At 43.3% G+C, this 19781-nt stretch overlaps 1 protein-coding gene across 4 annotated transcripts in view; it reads left to right on the top strand.

Moving 5' to 3' along the window:
• NOL4L (nucleolar protein 4 like) overlaps nt 1-19781 on the top strand; it is a 138340-nt gene that overhangs the window by 98134 nt on the left and 20425 nt on the right. For all 4 annotated transcript variants that reach the window (XM_070744391.1, XM_070744392.1, XM_070744393.1 and 1 more), the window contains one exon: nt 5881-6025. In XM_070744391.1, the coding sequence (XP_070600492.1) occupies nt 5881-6025 (145 nt within the window). The remainder of the gene's footprint in view (nt 1-5880; nt 6026-19781) is intronic.

Genomic DNA, 19781 nt, shown 5'->3' on the forward strand with positions numbered 1-19781 from the left:
TTGCTTCTCTCCTTCTTGTTCTGCCTTCTGGTGCTTTGGAAATAGATTGAACCCCTCTTCTTTAGGGCAGCCCCTCAAATTTTTGTTATGTATGTGGTTTCTGTGTGTATGATAGTTCATTAGGGTTTATTATGGGTTTTACTGTCCTTATTACTAATTGTTTGACCTATTGCATTGGCAGTTCTGTGTTAGCAGAAGGATTTAGGGGTAGTGATTTCTGACAGTCTCAAAATGGGTGAATAGTGCGGTCAGGCGGTAGGGAAAGCAAGTAGGATGATTGGCTGCATAGCTAGAGGTATAACAAGCAGGAAGAGGGAGATTGTGATCCCCTTATATAGAGCGCTGGTGAGACCACATTTGGAATACTGTGTTCAGTTCTGGAGACCTCACCTACAAAAAGATATTGATAAAATTGAGCGGGTTCAAAGACGAGCTACAAGAATGGTGGAAGGTCTTAAGCATAAAACGTATCAGGAAAGACTTCATGAACTCAATCTGTCTAGTCTGGAGGACAGAAGGAAAAGGGGGGACATGATCGAAACATTTAAATATATTAAAGGGTTAAATAAGGTTCAGGAGGGAAGTGTTTTTAATAGGAAAGTGAACACAAGAACAAGGGGACACAATCTGAAGTTAGTTGGGGGAAAGATCAAAAGCAACGTGAGGAAATATTATTTCACTGAAAGAGTAGTAGATCCTTGGAACAAACTTCCAGCAGACGTGGTTGGTAAATCCACAGTAACTGAATTTAAACATGCCTGGGATAAACATAGATCCATCCTAAGATAAAACACAGGAAATAGTATAAGGGCAGACTAGATGGGCCATGAGGTCTTTTTCTGCCGTCAGTCTTCTATGTTTCTATGTTTATTGTATGTACTATTTATTATTGCAAGCTGCCCTGAGTCCCATTGAGATTGGGGGGCATAGAAGTCAAATCAATTGACTTCTATGTTGTTTAATTTAATTTAATTTAATTTAATTTAATACTGTAATTCTGCTCTCATGTCCCCCTCACTCCTTCTTTTCTCTGGATTAGCCAGACCCAAATCCCACAATTGTTCTTCGCCAGACCAATCCTTGAATACAGCTCATCTGTCTGGAACCCCCACCGCATTTCGGACATAAACACTCTAGAAAATGTCCAGAGATACTTTACTAGAAGAGCCCTCCACTCGCAACAGAATACCCTACACAAGTAGACTCACAATCCTAGGTTTAGAAATCTTAGAACTATGTCGCCTTAAACACCACCTAAGCATAGCCCATAAAATCATCTGCTGCAGCTACAACGATGTTCCTGTCAACGACCACTTCAGCTCCAACCACAACAACACACGAGCACACAACAGATACAAACTGAAAATAAACCACTCCAAACTCGACTGCAGGAAATACGACTTTAGTAACTGAGTAGTTGATGCATGGAACTCACTACCTGGCTCTGTAGTATCATCACCTAACCTCCAAAACCTGACCCTTAGACTGTCCACTGCTGACCTCTCCCGATTCCTAAGAGGTCAGTAAGGGGCGTGCATAAGTGCACCAGCGTGCCTTCCGTCCCATGTCCTTATTTTTCTCTCTTACTAGTATCATGCATATAAATATTATTATATCTCTGTATACCACCAATATGTACTTGACAAAACAAATAAAATAAATAAAAATAATGACGAAATTTGCTCTAAACTCGACTGCAGGAAATACAAGTAGTTGATGCTTGGAACTCACTTGCAGACTCTGTAGTATCACCTAACCTCCAAAACTTGACCCTTAGACTGTCCACTGCTGACCTCTCCCAATTCCTCAGAGGTCAGTAAGGGGCGTGCATAAGTGCACCAGCGTGCCTACTGTCCCTTGTCCTAATGTTTCTTTCTTACTAGCATCTTGTATATAAATATTATTATATTTTTGTGTACCACCAGTACATACTTGACAAAACAAACAAACAAACAAACAAATGTTTTAGTCTGCAGGCCTATTAAACATTGTATGTAACGTCCTTCCTTCCAGCGTGATGACAATAAACCTTGGAACTCTTTTTTTAAAAAAAATAGTCTTTATTGGTTATATACATTAAAAAAGACAAATAATACATGTATAACAAAGAAAAAAAGAAAGGGGAGGAAAAGAATAAACCATTTCCATAATGTAATTGTATGTGGTGCACATCATAAAAGATAGAAATAATAATGCCGAGTATATTAGATTATTTTACAATAACTTCGAGTTTGTTTGTGATGGCTTATCACTGTATGGCCAATATACGTATAAATATATAAATTTATAAATATATAAATATATAAATATAAATTTATATAATTTCCATTTCCCCTCATATTCTTTTGTATACAGGTTATATATAGTCAATTTTAATCTTCATAGATTTACCATGTTGCCGTCTAATCCTTTCACATATACAACTAGATTGTCAACCGTATTGTTGACCGTTAATTTTGTGACTTTTAGATTTTATTTTTATTTTATTTATTTATTTATTTTGTCCAATACAAATACACATTGAAGAGGATAGACAAGTAGTAATATATATACTGTATAAAGAAAAGGATAGAAGAAAAGATATAAAAATAGAGGAGAAGATATATGAAAGGAAGAAAAGATAAAGGAGATAAAGGAGAGACAATTGGACAGGGGACGGAAGGCACTCTAGTGCACTTATGCACGCCCCTTACTGACCTCTTAGGAACCTGGAGAGGTCAATTGTGGATAGTCTAAGGGGAAAATGTTGGGGGTTAGGGGTTGTTACTACTGAGTCCAATAAGGAGTTCCACGCTTCGACAACTCAATTGCTGAAGTCATATTTTTTACAGTCAAGTTTGGAGCGGTTAATATTAAGTTTGAATCTGTTGCGTGCTCTTGTGTTGTTGCGGTTGAAGCTGAAGTAGTCATTGACGGGTAGAACGTTGCAGCATATGATCTTGTGGGCAATACTTAGATCGTGTTTTAGGCGTCATAGTTCTAGGCTTTCTAGACCCAGGATTGATAGTCTACTTTCATAGGGTATTCTGTTTTGAGTGGAGGAGTGAAGGGCTCTTCTGGTGAAATATCTTTGGACATTTTCAAGGGTGTTGATGTCCAAGATGTGGTATGGGTTCCAGACAGATGAGCTGTATTCAAGGATGGGTCTGGCAAAAGTTTTGTAGGCTCTGGTGAGTAGTGTGAGATTTCCAGAGCAGAAGCTACGTAGGATCAGGTTAACAACTCTAGAAGCCTTTTTGGCGATATTGTTGTGGTGGGCTTTGGCACTTAGATCATTTGATATTAGTATTCCAAGGCCTTTTACTGAGTGGGGGTTGGCTGTGAGATTTTGTTTATTCAGTTTATATATGAGGTTTGGATTCTTTTTGCCGATGTGGAGGGTGAAACATTTGCTAGTTATATTTGAAGTTGCCAGGTTTTACACCAATCTGAGACAAAGTCCAGGTCTTTCTGGACCTTTAAATCAAAGTATTTCAAACTATTTTAGTTTTGTTCTCTCTTTTTTTTTTTGGAAACATTTTGGAGTCATCTGATGATATGTTGACAGTTCCTCTTATCTGTGTTATAATAGTTGATCCTTTTGGGATAATTCTGTTGAAGTTTCAGTTTGATTTGACTTCTTACTCTCTAACACAGTGTTTCCCAACCGTGGCAACCTGAAGATATCTGGACTTCAACTCCCAGAATTCCCCAGCCAGCATTCGCTGGCTATGGAGTTCTGGGAGTTGAAGTCCAGATATCTTCAGGTTGCCAAGGTTGGGAAACACGGCTCTAACAAACCTCAGCTGAGCCGGGAGCGAAACCCTCTGGTGGCCACTGGCAGAGTCTTAATGGCCGCGCGTCCTGCCTGCATTTTTAAATGTCTTTCCTTTCGCTGCTCTTTCCCAGCGGCGTCCGGCATTTCCGTGGCCAGTCGTGACGTGGACAGCGTTTCTCCTTAGCAAAGATGCTCCGTGGAGGCTGATCCAGCTGAGAAGGATTTAAAACGGCTCTGGCCAAAGGGCCTGGCTTGCCCCCCATAACTGCCGGAGAGCCATTTCCCCCCCCCCCCCCCCCACGCCCTTTGCCTGATTGCAAAGCCCCTGGGGATTATTAAAAAAATATTATTATTATTATCACGGTTATTATTTATTTATTTATTTATTTATTCCGCTTTTTTAGCAAGTTGGGGGGCTGCCGTAGCACCCTTGAGGGATGGAGCTCGGTTGCAACGGCTGCTAAGGTGCAACTTTTCTTGGCAATTCTGTTTCCTTTTCTCTTATTACCTGGTCAGGTGCCAGCACCTGCGTCTCCCTGCCCTCCCCACCTCTAGTTAGTTCTCTCCCTCTTTCTTTCTTTCTTTCTTTCTTTCTTTCTTTCTTTCTTGTTCTCTTTCTGTTCCTGTCCTTCTATTTTTTATCTCTCTCTTTATTTCTCTCCTCTAACTAGTTCTCTCCCTCTTTCTTTCTTTCTTTCTTTCTTTCTTTCTTTCTCTTTCTTTCTTTCTTGTTCTCTTTTTGTTCCTGTCCTTCTATTTTTTATCTCTCTCTTTATTTCTCTCCTCTAACTAGTTCTCTCCTCTCTCTCTCTCTCTCTTTCTTCTTTCTCTTCTTCCTCTCTTCTCTCTAGCTAGTTCTCTCCCGTTTCTTTCTTTCTTTCTTTCTTTCTTTCTCTTTCTAGTTCTCTCCTCTCTGTTTCTGTCCCTCTATCTTTTATCTCTTCTCTCTTTATTTCTCTCCTCTCTAGCTAGTTCTCTCCTCTGTTTCTCTTCTTTATATTTGTATTTCTCCCTCCCTCCTTCCTATTTTTCTTTTTTCTTTTTCTCTTCTCTGTGTTTCTGTCCCTCTCTGTTTATCTCTTCTCTATTTCGCTTCTTTTTCTCTTCCTCTCTACCTCTTCCTCTCTTTCTTTCTCCCCTTCTTTCTTTCTCTCTCTCCCTCTTTCTTTCTTTCTTTCTTCTCTTTCTCTATATACTTCTCTCCTCTGTTTCTCTCTCTTCATCTTTCCATTTCTTCTCTCTATATCTCCTTCTCTCTCCCCTCTGTCTTTTTTTCTCTTTCTTTTTCTATTCATCTAATCTCTGCCCTGTCTCTCTTTATCTCTTTCCCTTTATTGCTCTCTCTATCCTTTTTTTCTCCTCCTCCCTCTTCTCTTCCTCTCCTCTCTCTCCTTTCCCTCTCTTTCCCCTCCTCTTCCTCCTTCTTCTTTTTCCCTTTTTAAATCTGATTATTGATATGTGGCGGCCTGGCCTTGGCCGAAAGCAGCCATCTTCCCCTGCTGGCTCCTATATCTTTACTACTACTACTACTACTACTACTACTACTACTACTACTACTACTACTACGGCTCCCCGGAGTAGAGATTCTCTCCCACGCTGTGGGCATCAAAGCCCTGCAGGAAATGGACGATGGAGCCGAAGTCCGGAGGGCTGAAGCCTCACCTGGCGTCTGCAAGGAGGGGGGGGCCCTCAGGTGACCCCCCCCTTGCACACCTGCCTCTTGGGATCAGAGGATGAAAGAGAAGGGTTCGAATCTCTTGGCAGGTGTTGGCTGGAGAAGCCAGATTGTGTGTTTGTGTGTCTTGTCATCTTCTGGCCCCCTTAGCCCAGGATGCCCGGATGGAGAGGCGTGGCAGGGAGCGACAACAATCTCGGTTATTTCCCCCTTAATCACTTTCTATATTCTCTCTCTCTCTGTTGTTTCTTTCCAGCTGAGATTTGTTTGGGGGGGGGGGAGGAAGAAAGGGGGGGAAGTAGAGCTGCCGTTGGTGGGGGTGGGGGTGAAAAAGAGCAGGGGGTCTTCGTCCTCCCCACCACCACCCCTTGGTCCTTCCCCGCCCACAAATTCCTTCCTCTCCAGTTTAACCCTTTCTTCTTCTTCTTCTTCTCGCCCCCCCCTCCAGGATGAGACCTCTGTCAGCAGCAGCGAGGAGTTTGACATGAATGACTCCACATGGATGTCAGCTGATCAGCCGCTCCAGGCCAACCTCAGCCCCCCCCAGGAGGAAACGATGCGGAGCCCCCCAAATACCCACAGCCAGGAGGATGGTGAGTGACAGGCCGGCCCCCCTCCCTCTCCCCTCCCTCTCCCCTCCCTCTCCCCTCCAGGAGGGCGAGGGGGGTCCCAACTGGCCATACAGGGAGTTATTTATTTATTTATTTATTTATTTATTTATTGATTGATTGATTGATTGATTGGATTTGTATGCCGCCTCTCTCCGGAGACTCGGAGCGGCTAACAGCAGCAATAAAACAGTGTACAATAGTAATCTAATACTAAAAACAATTAAAACCCATTAATATAAAAACCAAACATATATACAGACATACCATGCATAGAATTGTAAAGGCCTAGGGGGAAGAGGATCTCAATTCCCCCATGCCTGACGACAGAGGTGGGTTTTAAGAAGCTTACGAAAGGCAAGGAGGGTGGGGGCAATTCTAATCTCTGGGGGGAGCTGGTTCCAGAGGGCCAGGGCCACCACAGAGCAGGCTCTTCCCCTGGGTCCCGCCAAGCAGCATTGTTTAGTTGACGGGACCTGGAGAAGACCCACTCTGTGGGACCTAACTGGTCGCTGGGATTTGTGCAGCAGAAGGCGGTCCCTGAGATAATCTGGTCCGGTGCCATGAAGGGCTTTATAGGTCATAACCAACACTTTGAATTACGATCGGAAACTGATCGGCAACCAGTGCAGACTGCGGAGTGTTGGTGTAACATGGGCATATTTGGGAAAGCCCATGATAGCTCTCGCGGCTGCATTCTGCACTATCTGAAGTTTCCGAACACTTTTCAAAGGTAGCCCCATGTAGAGAGCATTACAGTAGTCGAGCCTCGAGGTGATGAGGGCATGAGTGACTGTGAGCAGTGACTCCCGGTCCAAGTAGGGTCGCAACTGGTGCACCAGGCGAACCTGGGCGAACGCCCCCCTTGCCACAGTTGAAAGATGTTTCTCTAATGTGAGCTGTGGATCAAGGAGGACACCCAAGTTGTGAACCTTCTCTGATGGGGGCAGAGAATGGGCTTCTATTCCCATGGGTGGGAGACGCAGTGGCGGTAGTAAGTTTATGCACTATTTATTTATGTCTGCCTGCCTGCCTGCCTGCCTGCCTATCTATCTATCTATCTATCTATCTATCTATCTATCTATCTATCTATCTCTCTATTAGATTTCTATGCCGCCCTTCTCGAGGTGACTCAGTATTTATTGAATACTTGATCGTTTTTTAAATTGTCCTTCCTTCTCTGGTACCTTAGTCTGATCCTTAATGACTTTTAAAAGAGGAAATCATTAAATAATATGTTTTACCCATAAACGCTTTAATCATTTAAATCATGATCTAAAAACCGAACTTTTATAGCAATGAAAGAAAATCGAGCTACTTGCCTAATCTGTTATCGTACTGACCCTTGCGGGTTCAGTGCAAAACCTTAAAATGTTACTGTTTATGCACTATTTATTGAATAATAGTTTTTTTTATTGTCCTTCCTTCTCTGGTACCTTAGTCTGATCCTTAATGACTTTTAAAAGAGGAAATAATTAAGTAGTATGTTTTGACCCGTAAACACTTGAATCATTTTAATCATGATCTAGAACTGATAGCTTCAAGGCAGCATTGGACAGATTCATGGATGCCAAGTGTATCAGTGGTGATTGAAACAGATGTCCAAGTGCCACCTCTGTGTTGATTGAGGCAGGAAGGGTTCCCTTGGGTCCCATTTGTTGGGGGTCGAGGGAAAGGGGGGGGGTCTTGCCTTCTCCTTCTGCTCAAGATCCCCATGGACAATTGGGGGTCCACTGTGGGACACAGAATGTTGGACTTGATGGGCTTTGGCCCGATTCAGCAGGGCTCTTCCTAGGTTCTTATGTTCTTATGTTAAGCCCGGAAACGTTATACCATTGTAGGCAGAGGCCCATCAGAAGGGATCCTGCAGAAACCACTCTGTTTAGCTTTAAAACCTTGATTTCTTTATGCAGAGAGATGGAGTTTTAGTGCAATGTGAATATCCCTACACACACACGTGTGTGTGTGTTATCTACTAGCCATTTTCCCGATTAAAAATTTAGTACTCGCCTGCTAAAGTTGTTGTGTGAACCCCTGCACTTAATAACATGGTTGTTAAGTGAATTTACCTTTGTTAAATTTATAAGCCGCCCAACTCTTTGCAGACTCTGGGTGGCGACTTCAAACGGTCATTAAATGAACGGTTGTAAGTTGAGAACGACCCGTATAAGTGCCTTGGGCATATTTTCTTGGAAAAAATAAAGGAGAATCCTGGAAAAAAACAAGGAAAGTTTAAAGAGGTTGTTGAGAATAGGGGGAAAAAACCACCCGTATCCTGAATTTCTCTTTGCTTCGCGAAGAGAAATTCAAGAGCCAAGCCGAAAACTATGCAAACGTGCATTTTTATTTCCTAGTCAAGGGCCAACTTTCTGAACTAAAAGACTATCCTTTGTCATAACAAAAAAGGTCATTTGGTCTCGGGATGGATGTGCACAGCTGACGCTGGACGGGGTCAGTTCAGGATGCTGGTACAGAAGGGGATAAAACTGTAAGCAGAAATTGAGCAGATCAGGAAAGAGGGTCTAATTTCTACTCTGTTCTTTGATATATTATATTTAGATATATCTTGGAGTTTTTTCTGGCAGGCAATCTTCGGAAAATAATTCCAGAGCAGCAATGCAGAGGTGTTATTTTCAAAACTGGACTATAGAATAGAATAGAATAGAATAGAATAGAATAGAATAGAAGTAATGGAATATAGAATGTTCTGTTGGGCTCTCTGGTAGAATCCTCCCAAAAATTCACAGGTACAAATTTCAGACACACACACGTTTGAAAATTCAAAACAATGTTCTTTATAATGAAAATTCACTTAAACCAAGCCCTCTTTTCATATAGCAAAGAGCCCTCGTCTCCAAACAAACTGGTAATTTGTACAAGTCCCTTATCAGTTCTGTGATACTTAGCTTGCAGCTGTGAGGCAATTCACAGTCCTTCTTCTTTCACAAAGTGAAACACACTTTGCTCTGGTTTAGTTTCAAACCGGGGAAAAATCAGCACACAAAAAGTCAAAGTCAGTAAAGCAGTCACGAAACACAAGGATCAAATAATCCTCCACAATGGCCAAACCCACAGGCTGCTATTCATAGCAGCCTCACTAATGACCACAGCCCCACCCAACCACAGGTGGCCTCATTTTCTTTGATAATAATTTCTCAGTTGTTGCTGCCTATGCATCGCTCTCCGCATGCGTGGCTGTATCATAGAAACATAGAAGTCTGACGGCAGAAAAAGACCTCATGGTCCATCTAGTCTGCCCTTATACTATTTTCTGTATTTTATCTTAGGATGGATATATGTTTATCCCAGGCATGTTTAAATTCAGTTACTGTGGATTTATCTACCACGTCTGCTGGAAGTTTGTTCCAAGGATCTACTACTCTTTCAGTAAAATAATATTTTCTCATGTTGCTTTTGATATTTCCCCCAACTAACTTCAGATTGTGTCCCCTTGTCCTTGTGTTCACTTTCCTATTAAAAACACTTCCCTCCTGGACCTTATTTAACCCTTTAATATATTTAAATGTTTCGATCATGTCCCCCCTTTTCCTTCTGTCCTCCAGACTATACAGATTGAGTTCATGAAGTCTTTCCTGATACGTTTTATGCTTAAGACCTTCCACCATTCTTGTAGCCCGTCTTTGGACCCGTTCAATTTTGTCAATATCTTTTTGTAGGTGAGGTCTCCAGAACTGAACACAGTATTCCAAATGTGGTCTCACCAGCATTCTATATAGCGGGATCATAATCTCCCTCTTCCTGCTTGTTATACCTCTAGCTATGCAGCCAAGCATCCTACTTGCTTTCCCTACCGCCTGACTGCACTGTTCACCCATTTTGAGACTGTCAGAAATCACTACCCCTAAATCCTTTTCTTTTGAAGTATTTGCCAACACAGAACTGCCGAAACAATACTCAGATCATTAACTCTTGTTCTGAATGCAAGGAGGAGCTAGATAATTGAACTCCTTCTGAGCTGTCTGCCAGACTCTCCTCCTCCCTGTCACTCATGTCTTCTTGGGCAGATTCCACCGGGGGCAAAACAGGCCTGCCGCATGTGGATGTCTCCCCCACATCCACAGTCCTTGGGGCAGGAGCTGGGCCAGAGCTAAGTACAACAATAGAATAGAATAGAGTAGAAATAGAATAGAACAGAAGACAGAATAGAATAAAAATAGAGTAGGGATAGACTAGACTAGACTAGAATAAAATAGAATAGAATAGAAAGAATAGAATAGAAAGAATAGAATAGAATTCTTTATTGGCCACACAAGGAATTTGTCTTTGGTGCAGATGCTCTCAGTGTACATCAAAGGATAAGATACATTTGTCAAGAATCATGAGATACAACACTTAATAATTGTCATGGGGTCAAATAAGCAACCAGGAAACAATCCATATTAATATAAATCGTAAGGGTACAAGAAACACTTGCTTAATGTACATCGACTGAATCCAGAGATTGTGGATGTGACTGTTTATAGAGGGAGAACTGAGTTTCCGACAGTGTTTTTCCCCCTAAATTTTACTAAAAGGGGAAACTTCTGCTTGTTGGAAAACAAACTGCCGGATTCCTTCTGAAACTATGATTCAATAAACTGTGGATTAGCTTAGCTATAATTATTTTCTCTGCCTTCTGAAAGGGAGTTCAAAGTCGCCTTGAGCAGTGTGACGGGCAGCAAATAAATTTGATGAACAGTTGAGATAATTGCCGTGAGACGGGCAGCAAAATAAATCTGATGGCAATAGGAACAGAACGACTGTGGCAAAAGGGAACAGTTCCAATTATAACAAGCAAATTTGGGGAATCCCAGAACAAGTGGAGCACCAATGGAGTGGCATCGGCATCGAACACATTGCCCATCGGTCAATTGCAACAGGCAGCTTTCCACCGAACAGCTTACATCCTGTGAGGATGCCTGTGACATCAACCAAGACCGACATTTGCTTACCATATTTTTCAGAGTATAAGATGCACCTTTTTCCTCCCTAAAAGAGGCTGAGAATTCAGGTGTGTCTGATACTCTGAATGCAGCTTTTTTCAAAGCTCCCCCACCCAGCCCTAACTAGGTGATAACGATCTCTTGCAGGTTCTTTCATGGTTACTCTTTGCAAAGAATGTTTTCCAAGCCCTAAGTCTTTGCAGAGTTTTTTCATTGCTGTACTTGCTCCGAATGTTTCTTTCCAGCCCTAACCAGTGTTGTGGTTGGCTCTGGCCCAGCTCCTGCCCCAGGGAATGTGGAGGTGGATGCAGGGGAAACTTCAACATCTCACAGGCCTGTGTTATTGCCGACAGAGTCAGTTCAGAGTTTAGTTTCCTCGGACAAAGAAGAAGGTAGGAGTGACTTGGCAGAGGGGGGTTTGGCACACAGCCCAGAAAGTCAATCTCCCTTATCTTCCATTGATTCGGATGAAGAAGTCTTGGACCCACGCAAGTGCAGAATTATGCGTAGAAGAGACCAAGTAAGGACATATTACAGGAGATAAGAGAGGCCACCTGTGTTTGGGTGGGGCTCCAGTAATTAGGGCTGCTGCTATAAATAGCAGTGTGTAGGTTTGGCTGTTGTGGAAGAGTATCTGATCGCAGTTCTTCAGGAATCGTGTGTTGCTGTTTTCTGGACTTTGTTGATTTTTCATGCCTTTGAAACCAAAGCAGAGCAACGTGTGTGTGTGTGTGTGTGTGTGTGTGTGTCTCACTTCTTGGAAGAAGGAGGGGTGTGAAGTTTCTTCACAGCTGCTAGCTAAGTACTTAATGACTGCTTAAGGGAAATTGTACAGACTACCCGGTTGTTTTGGGAAGAGTGCTCTTTGCAATACGAAAAGAGTGCTTAGTTTATTTTGAATTTTGTGATAAAGAACATTGTTTTGAATTTTCAAACACGTGTGTGTGTGAAATTTGTACCCTTGAATTTTCGGGAGGCTCCTACCAGAGAGCCCGGCAGAACAACCGGGTGCTAATAATGTTCCCAGCTCTTACCGTCTTGCAAGCTCTTTCATTGTTACTCTCTGCGAAGAATGTTTTCCAAGCCCTAAGTCTTTGCAGGTTTTTTTTTCATTGCTCTACTTGCTCAGGCTGTTTCTTTCCAGGTGCTAACGATGTTTCCAGTTCTTACCAGCTTGCAAACTCTTTCATTGTTACTCTCTCCAAATAAGGTTTTTTTTAAGCCCTTAACCAGGGGATAAAATAATGTGCTGAAACTGACCAGACTAAGGATGCTGGCCAGATGAATACCTAATAAGCAGATTCTTTTCCCTATTTTCCTCTCCAAAAATTAAGATGCATCTTATACTCCCAAAAATATGGTATCTCAAATTTTTGGGAAAGACTCAAAAGGTGGACAAAAGTGCAAATCCAGTTTTAACATCTGACTGGCTGTATTGAAATAATAATAATGATAATGATAATAATAATAATAATAATAATAATTATTATTATTATTATTATTATTATTATTATTATTATTATTATAGTAATAGTAATAATAATAATAATAATAATAATAATAATAATAATAATAATAATAATAATAATAATAATACCTTTAAGACCCCCAAACAGCCACATCTGCTCATTCCGGGTCTTTTGGAAGAATTTGATAGGCAGATAAAAATGCCGAGTCCAGTCTGAACATACAGCTGGCTGTGCAACCAACTATAATTGACAAAATTGAACGGGTCCAAAGACGGGCTACAAGAATGGTGGAAGGTCTTAAGCATAAAACGTATCAGGAAAGACTTCATGAACTCCATCTGTAGAGTCTGGAGGACAGAAGGAAAAGGGGGGACATGATTGAAACATTGAAATATATTAAATGGTTAAATAAGGTCCAGGAGGGAAGTGTTTTTAATAGGAAAGTGAACACGAGAACAAGGGGACACAATCTGAAGTTTGGTTGGGGGAAGATCAAAAGCAACATGAGAAAATATTATTTTACTGAAAGAGTAGTAGATCCTTGGAACAAACTTCCAGCAGACGTGGTAGATAAATCCACAGTAACTGAATTTAAACATGCCTGGGATAGACATAGATCCATTGTAAGATAAAATACAGGAAATAGTATAAGGGCAGACTAGATGGACCAGGAGGTCTTTTTCTGCCGTCAGACTTCTATGTTTCTATAATAACAACAAAAGTCGCACTAATAGCGCTGGTCGGATTATTTATTATTTGTTCCACTTGTTGTGAGCCGCCCCAAGTCTTCGGAGAGGGGCGGCATACAAATCCAAATAATAAATAAATATATAAATAAATAAATAAAACATCTGGAGCGCCACTTGAACACCCATCATCATTGACAGATTTACCACCCGTCAATTGCGAGAAAGGCAGTTTCAGTTGGAAGAAACATAGAAAAATAGAATATTGACGGCAGAAAAAGACCTCATGGTCCATCTAGTCTGCCCTTATACTATTTTCTGCATTTTATCTTAGGATGTATCTATGTTTATCCCAGGATTGTTTCAACTCAGTTCTTGTGGATTTACCAACCACGCCTGCTGGAAGTTTGTTCCAAGCATTTACTACTCTTTCAGTCAAATACTATTTTCTCCCGTTGCTTCTGATCTTCCCCCCAACTAACCTCCGATTGTGTCCCCTTGTTCTTGTGTTCACTTTTCTATTAAAAGCACTTCTCTCCTGAACCTTATTGAACCCTTTAACATATTTCAATGTTTCGATCATGTTCCCCACTTTCCCTTCTATCCTCCAAACTATGCAAGTTGAGTCCATGAAGTCTTTCCTGATAAGTTTTATGCTTTAAGACCTTCCACCATTCTGGGGGGAGTTGGTTCCAGAGGGCCGGGGCCGCCACAGAGAAGGCTCTTCCCCTGGGTCCCGCCAAGCGACATTGTTTAGTTGACGGGACCCGGAGAAGACCCACTCTGTGGGTCCTAATCGGTCGCTGGGATTCGTGCGGCAGAAGGTGGTCCTGGAGATATTTCTTGCTTCGCTGATACATTTTACACAGTTAAACCTTTCTGATGCTAAATTATTAGGATTCCATTCTTAAATCTTCTCAAAACCGTGTGTGTGGACCTATTTCTTGGGGGGCTCATCGCTTGGATGTAACGGATTCTAGGTGTGGTCTTACTAAGGCTTTATAGAGTGGTACTAGTACCTCCCTGGTCCCAGATTGTATCCCTCGATTGATTGATTGATTGATTGATTGATTATTTATATGCTGCTCACTCCTAAATGGATTCTGAGCGGCTAACAACGGTTATAAATATACAATAGAAGTAAAAAAACAGTAAAAACATCACTAAAATCACATATATCATAAAAGCCATACATACTAACAATCAATCTTAATTCCAGGCCAGGGTTTAACAGCATTCCGTAAAAGTAAAATTAAAATAAATAAAATTAATGCAGCAGAATGCTGGAGCAGAAGCTCCCAAGCCCCCCTTACAACACACACACACAATCACACAAAACACGACCACGCAAGCCAGTGTTATGTCCAAGGCCGTTGGGAACAGGCGGTCAGCGGTGCCAGGCCCGGGCAGGGAATAGGAGGGAGCCGCGCAGGATTCGAACCCGGTCAGAGTCTCTCACTTTGAACCCACCCAGAGTTGCAGTGGGAGGGGCGAGAGGAAGGGTCGAGAGGAAGGAAGCCAAGCTGGCCTTCTCAGATGCAATGGGGGTGGGGGGGGGCAGAGGTCCCCTGAAGAATGGCAGATGGAGGAGGCAGGGAAGAAAACCCCTTCTGTGCTTCCAGGGAAAAAGGAGGATTGTTCGCAAAAGGGGCCTCGCCCGTCCCTCCACCCGGCCAGTCCCGAAGGAGGAAGGCGCTGGGTGCTTCCTGGTTTTTTTCCCCCCCTTAAGGGATCCAGTTCTGGATGAGCTGCCCCTCGGCTTGGGGTGCAAGGATGTCGGTTAAGGGCCAGGGCATGAACCGAACTTAGTAAACAAAGCTTTGAATGAACCAGGATAGTAATTTCTAATCAAGCTGCACTTAAGATGGGTGGACTCCAACTCCTAGAATTCTCCAGCCAGCAAAGCTATTCCTAGTCCTTGTTCTGTTCTGATGGTGATGATGATGATGATAATAATGATGATGATAATAATAATAATAATAATAATAATAATAATAATAATAATAATAATACAGTATTTGAAGGGACCTTGGAGGTCTTCTAGCCCAATCCCCTGCTTAGGCAGGAAACCTTACACTACTTCAGACAGATGGTTCTCCAACATCTGCTTAAAAACTTCCATTTTTGGAGCATTCACAACTTCTGCAGGCAACTTCTGTTCCACGGATTAATTCCTACCCATCCATCCATCCATCCATCCATCCATCCATCCATCCATCCATCCATCCATTTGTTTCCATTTTTTTGTCCACCGTCTGTAGTTCTGCTGGTTAATTGTTCTAATTCTCAGGAAATTCCTCCTTAGTTCTAAGTTGCTTCTCTCCTTGTTTAGTTTCCACCCATTGCTTCTTGTTCTCAGGTGCTTTGGAGAATAGATTGACCCCCTCTTCTTTGGGGCAGCCCCTGAGATATTGGAAGACTGCTATCGTGTCTTCCCTGGTCCTTCTTTCCATTAAACTAGCCATGTCCAGTTCCTACAACCGTTCTTCATATGTTTCAGTCTCCAGTCCCCAAATCCTCTTTGTTGCTCTTATCTGCACTTTTTCTAGAGTCTCAACATCCTTTTTGCATCGTGGTGACCAAAACTGAACACCGTATTCCAAATGTGTCCTTACCAAGGCCTTATAAAGAAGCATTAACACTTCATGTGATCTTGTTTCTATCTTTCTGTTAATGTGGCCTAGAACTGTGTTGGCTTTTTTGGCAGCTGCTGCACACGGCTGGCTCCTATTTCAATGGTCGTCTACTAGGACTCCAAGATCCCTCTCATAGTTACTACTGTTGAGCAAGGTACCACCTATGCTATACCTACATTACTTCAGACAGAAGGTTGTCCAACCTCTTCTTTAAAAACTTCCAGCGTGGGAGCATTCACAACATCTGGTGGCAAGCTGTTCCACTGGTTAATTCTTCTCACTGTCAGGAAATGTCTCCTTAGTTTTAAAGTGTGGAAATAAGTCATGTAAATTTTTCAAAAGAACTCCAAAGTCCATCTTTCGTCTTCCATGGCTTGTTCCAGAAAACCAGCGGGTGATCTGGGATTCTGACCTGGGTGACCTTCGGTAGAGACGCATCCGGGTCATCTTTGCGCCTTTATTCCGAAGAGCAAAGGTCAACCCAAATAGAGGGAGGGAGCAAGCAAACTTCAAAATGCAGGTCGGTTGGCAGAATTCAAGGCAATGCCCTCCTTCCAGAGTGCTCAGGGCGTGGAACGGCACTCCTTGTCTGTGTGTGTATTTGTGTGTGTGTGTGTGTTTGTGAGTGTGTGTGTGTCTCTTGTGTGTGTGGCCCTTGCAGCTGCCATCCTTTCGCCCCCAATTCAACTTGGACTTTGGCTTGAACGTTGCACCTGCTGTCGTCCCAACCCTTAAATGTACAATTTATTCAAAAAACACACACACACACACACTTGGAGAGTTGCGCAATGAACAACCGTCGTGTTCTGCGCTCACGTGATCAAAAATTCAGACGTTTGGCAACTGACTCACCTCTATGACGGTTGCATCGTCCTGGTCCTCTTTTGCGACCTTTGGGTAAGTGAAGGGTTCGTTAAAAAAACCGATCCCTTTAAAATAAAATAAAAATAGGAATGTGCAAGATGAGGTTGCAGCTTTTGACGCGATGATCCCTTTTAAGGATGGTCCTTGACTTGCAACGGTTTCATTTAGTGATCGTTCAGGGTGGGGGGGACAAAAGTGACTTATGAACTGTTTTTCACAGTTACTGATCTTTGTGGCAGCCCTAGTGGTCATAGACACCTAGAAGATTGACAGCAGAAAAAGACCTCCTGGTCCATCTAGTCGGCCCTTGTATTATTTCCTGTATTTTATCTTAGGATGGATCTGTGTTTATCCCAGGCATGTTTCCATTCAGTGACTGTGGATTGACCAACCACGTCTGCTGGGAGTTTGTTCCAAGCATCTACTCCTCTTTCAGTCAAATCATATTTTCTCATGTTGCTTCCAATCTTCTTGGGCTGATCTGGTTGGGCTCCGTTGTGGTCGTGTGTTGAGGTCTCCCACTCCTCCAACCTGCTGCCCTGGGGACAGAAATCCGCCAATAGAGGAGAATATTTGTAGCTTGGGGCTGAAATGAGGGGCTCCTTGGTGCTCTTTGAGCTTGGTTGTTTTCTTGCAGATGTTTCATGACCCAACTAGGGAACAAGATCAGTGCTAGAAGGGAGGAGAGAAGGAGGATAAAGAGGAGAGGGAGGGAGGGAGGGAAGGAAGAAAGGGAGGGAGGGTGGGAGGGAGGAAGGGCGGAATAGCAATAACATTTAGACATATACCACTTCACAGTGCTTTTCCAGCCCTCTCTAAGTGGTTTATAGAATCAGCCTGTTGCCCCCAACAATCTGGGTCCTCCTTTTATGAACGAACGAACGAACGAACGAACGAATGAACGAACGACTGTGGGATCCTTGGTCTCTCTGAGTTTGGTTGTTTTCTTATAGACATAACATCATCAGTGCTAGAAAGGAGGAGGAGGAGGAGGAAGGGGGGGGGGGACTGTGGGGTCCCTGTTGTTTGGTTCCAGACATTTCACAACCCAACTAGGCAATGTCATCAGTGCCAGAAGGGAGTGGGGTTTTCAGAGAGGAGGAGGAGGAGGAGGACCGTGGGGATCCCTGGTGCTTTCTGAACATGGTGGTTTTCCTGCAGACATTTCGTGACCCAACTAAGGACCACCATCAGTGCTAGAAGGCATGGGTTGGAGGAAGGGGAGGAGGAAGGAAGGGGACGAAGGGGTCCTTGGTGCAGGCCCGTCCTATTCTCCACGCTAGAGAGCCTCACCAGAGCTACGGATAGCCACATTCCGGCCGTGGAGGGCCAGCCACCACCCGGACATCCGGACCAGCCAGTCCCCTCGGCCCTTTTCCCCTGGGGCTTTTCGCGAGGCTTCCTCCAATTTCCATGGGAACCCAGCAAGCTTCACGGCCTCCAACATCCCCCCCCCAAAACCTCCCTCCTCCCACCGGCCTGAAGGGAGGGCAGTCACGGGATGCGCATACAAGAGGAGGCGCTGGCGCTCGGTTGCTGTGGCAATGCCCACTTGCACAGCCGCTCTGGCCTTTCGGGTGCCCGGAGGAGTTAATCCTCCAGAGAGAGAGGAGGAGGAGGAGGAGGAGAGAGACAGGCAGAGGAAGATGGACAGGCTCTTAAAGCAGGAGGGGAGGGGGGGCTCTCCAAAGGCCTCCCCCTCATGCAAAACCCGCTAAAGCGGCACAAATTCCTGGGCATCTTTACAAATTCAGGGCAGTTGGGGGTTTTCCTTGTTTCCAGAACTGGGCATGCAAAATTCTCGCTGCAGTTAGAATGAGAAGAGTGATTGTACTGATCTTCTTTTTTATAAAAATAAATAAATTTTATTTAAATACATATATACATCCAGCAAACAATACAAAACATAAACATTTAAAAAGGAAAAATGGACGAGTGTGAGGTACATCTGTATGACACATTCTGTTGCCAATTTTAAATAATAATTCAATTTTTTTCCTTTAAAAGGTAGCCGCCCTGAGTCTACGGAGAGGGGCGGCATACAAATCTAATAAATAATAATAATAATAATTATTATTAGTAGTAGTAGTAGTAGTAGTAGCAGCAGTAGTAATAATTAATAATAATAATATTAGTATTGTTAGTATTATTTATCTTTTTCTTTTATGTACGCTGAGAGCATATGCACCAAGACAAATTCCTTGTGTGTACAATCACACTTGGCCAATAAAATTCTATTCTTCTTCTTATTATTATTATTCTTATTATTATTATTATTTAGATTTGTATGCCGCCCCTCTCCGAAGACTCGGAGCAGCTATTATTATTATTAGTAATTACTATAGATAATCTTAGATCTCCATATTTCCATTGAACATTTCCACCAAGTAATTACTCTTTATATTTGTTAATTTCTTCTTTTTTAAAGTTTTTGTCTAACGATTCCTAAGAGAAATAACTCCGGTGTGAGATGGATGGCCAGGGAGGTCATTTGTTCTAAAACCTTCTTCATTTGGGGCAGACTTTCCAATCAGATCCGCTCTGCTCCTAACGTTGGTACAAGACGGGCAGAGGGTTTTTTGCCCACCTGGGCAGAAGTCTGGACTGCTTTGTGCTGCCCAGGCGATTTGCTCCTTCCCTGCCAGATACAAACACACAAAACCACACACACACACTGCCCCCCATCGTCCCCCGTCGCAGGCTTTCTCCCTCTCATCTGGGTCAGTGATTAACCGAGATTAAAGAGATCCGGCAGACGAATAGATCCTCTCCACTGGCAAAGCTTTTCAGGGGGAGACGGAGGCGCCATGGGATACTTCCACCCACCTCTCACTACCCCGAGAGGTGGCACACCCTGTGGACTACAGTGCCCATCATCCAGCCTTAGTGGCCGATGGGTGCCTGGCGTCCGTGCAGGGGGGGGGGGGTCTTTCCTACCCACCTGTACAGAGAAATCCTGCCCCAGCCTCTCTTATTGTCCCTCTCTGCCCTCCACCAGGAGTAGCTTGACCCCCAATTGCCGACCCCCTGGAATAGAGGGGGGGTGATGAAGGCGGGGAGTGGGCGTATTTGCGGCCAGGCGGTAGGGAAAGCGAGTAGAATGCTTGGCTGCATAGCTAGAGGTAGAACAAGCAGGAAGAGGG

This window comes from Erythrolamprus reginae, chromosome 3 (genome assembly GCF_031021105.1).
Source record: "Erythrolamprus reginae isolate rEryReg1 chromosome 3, rEryReg1.hap1, whole genome shotgun sequence".
NCBI lineage: Eukaryota > Metazoa > Chordata > Lepidosauria > Squamata > Dipsadidae > Erythrolamprus > Erythrolamprus reginae.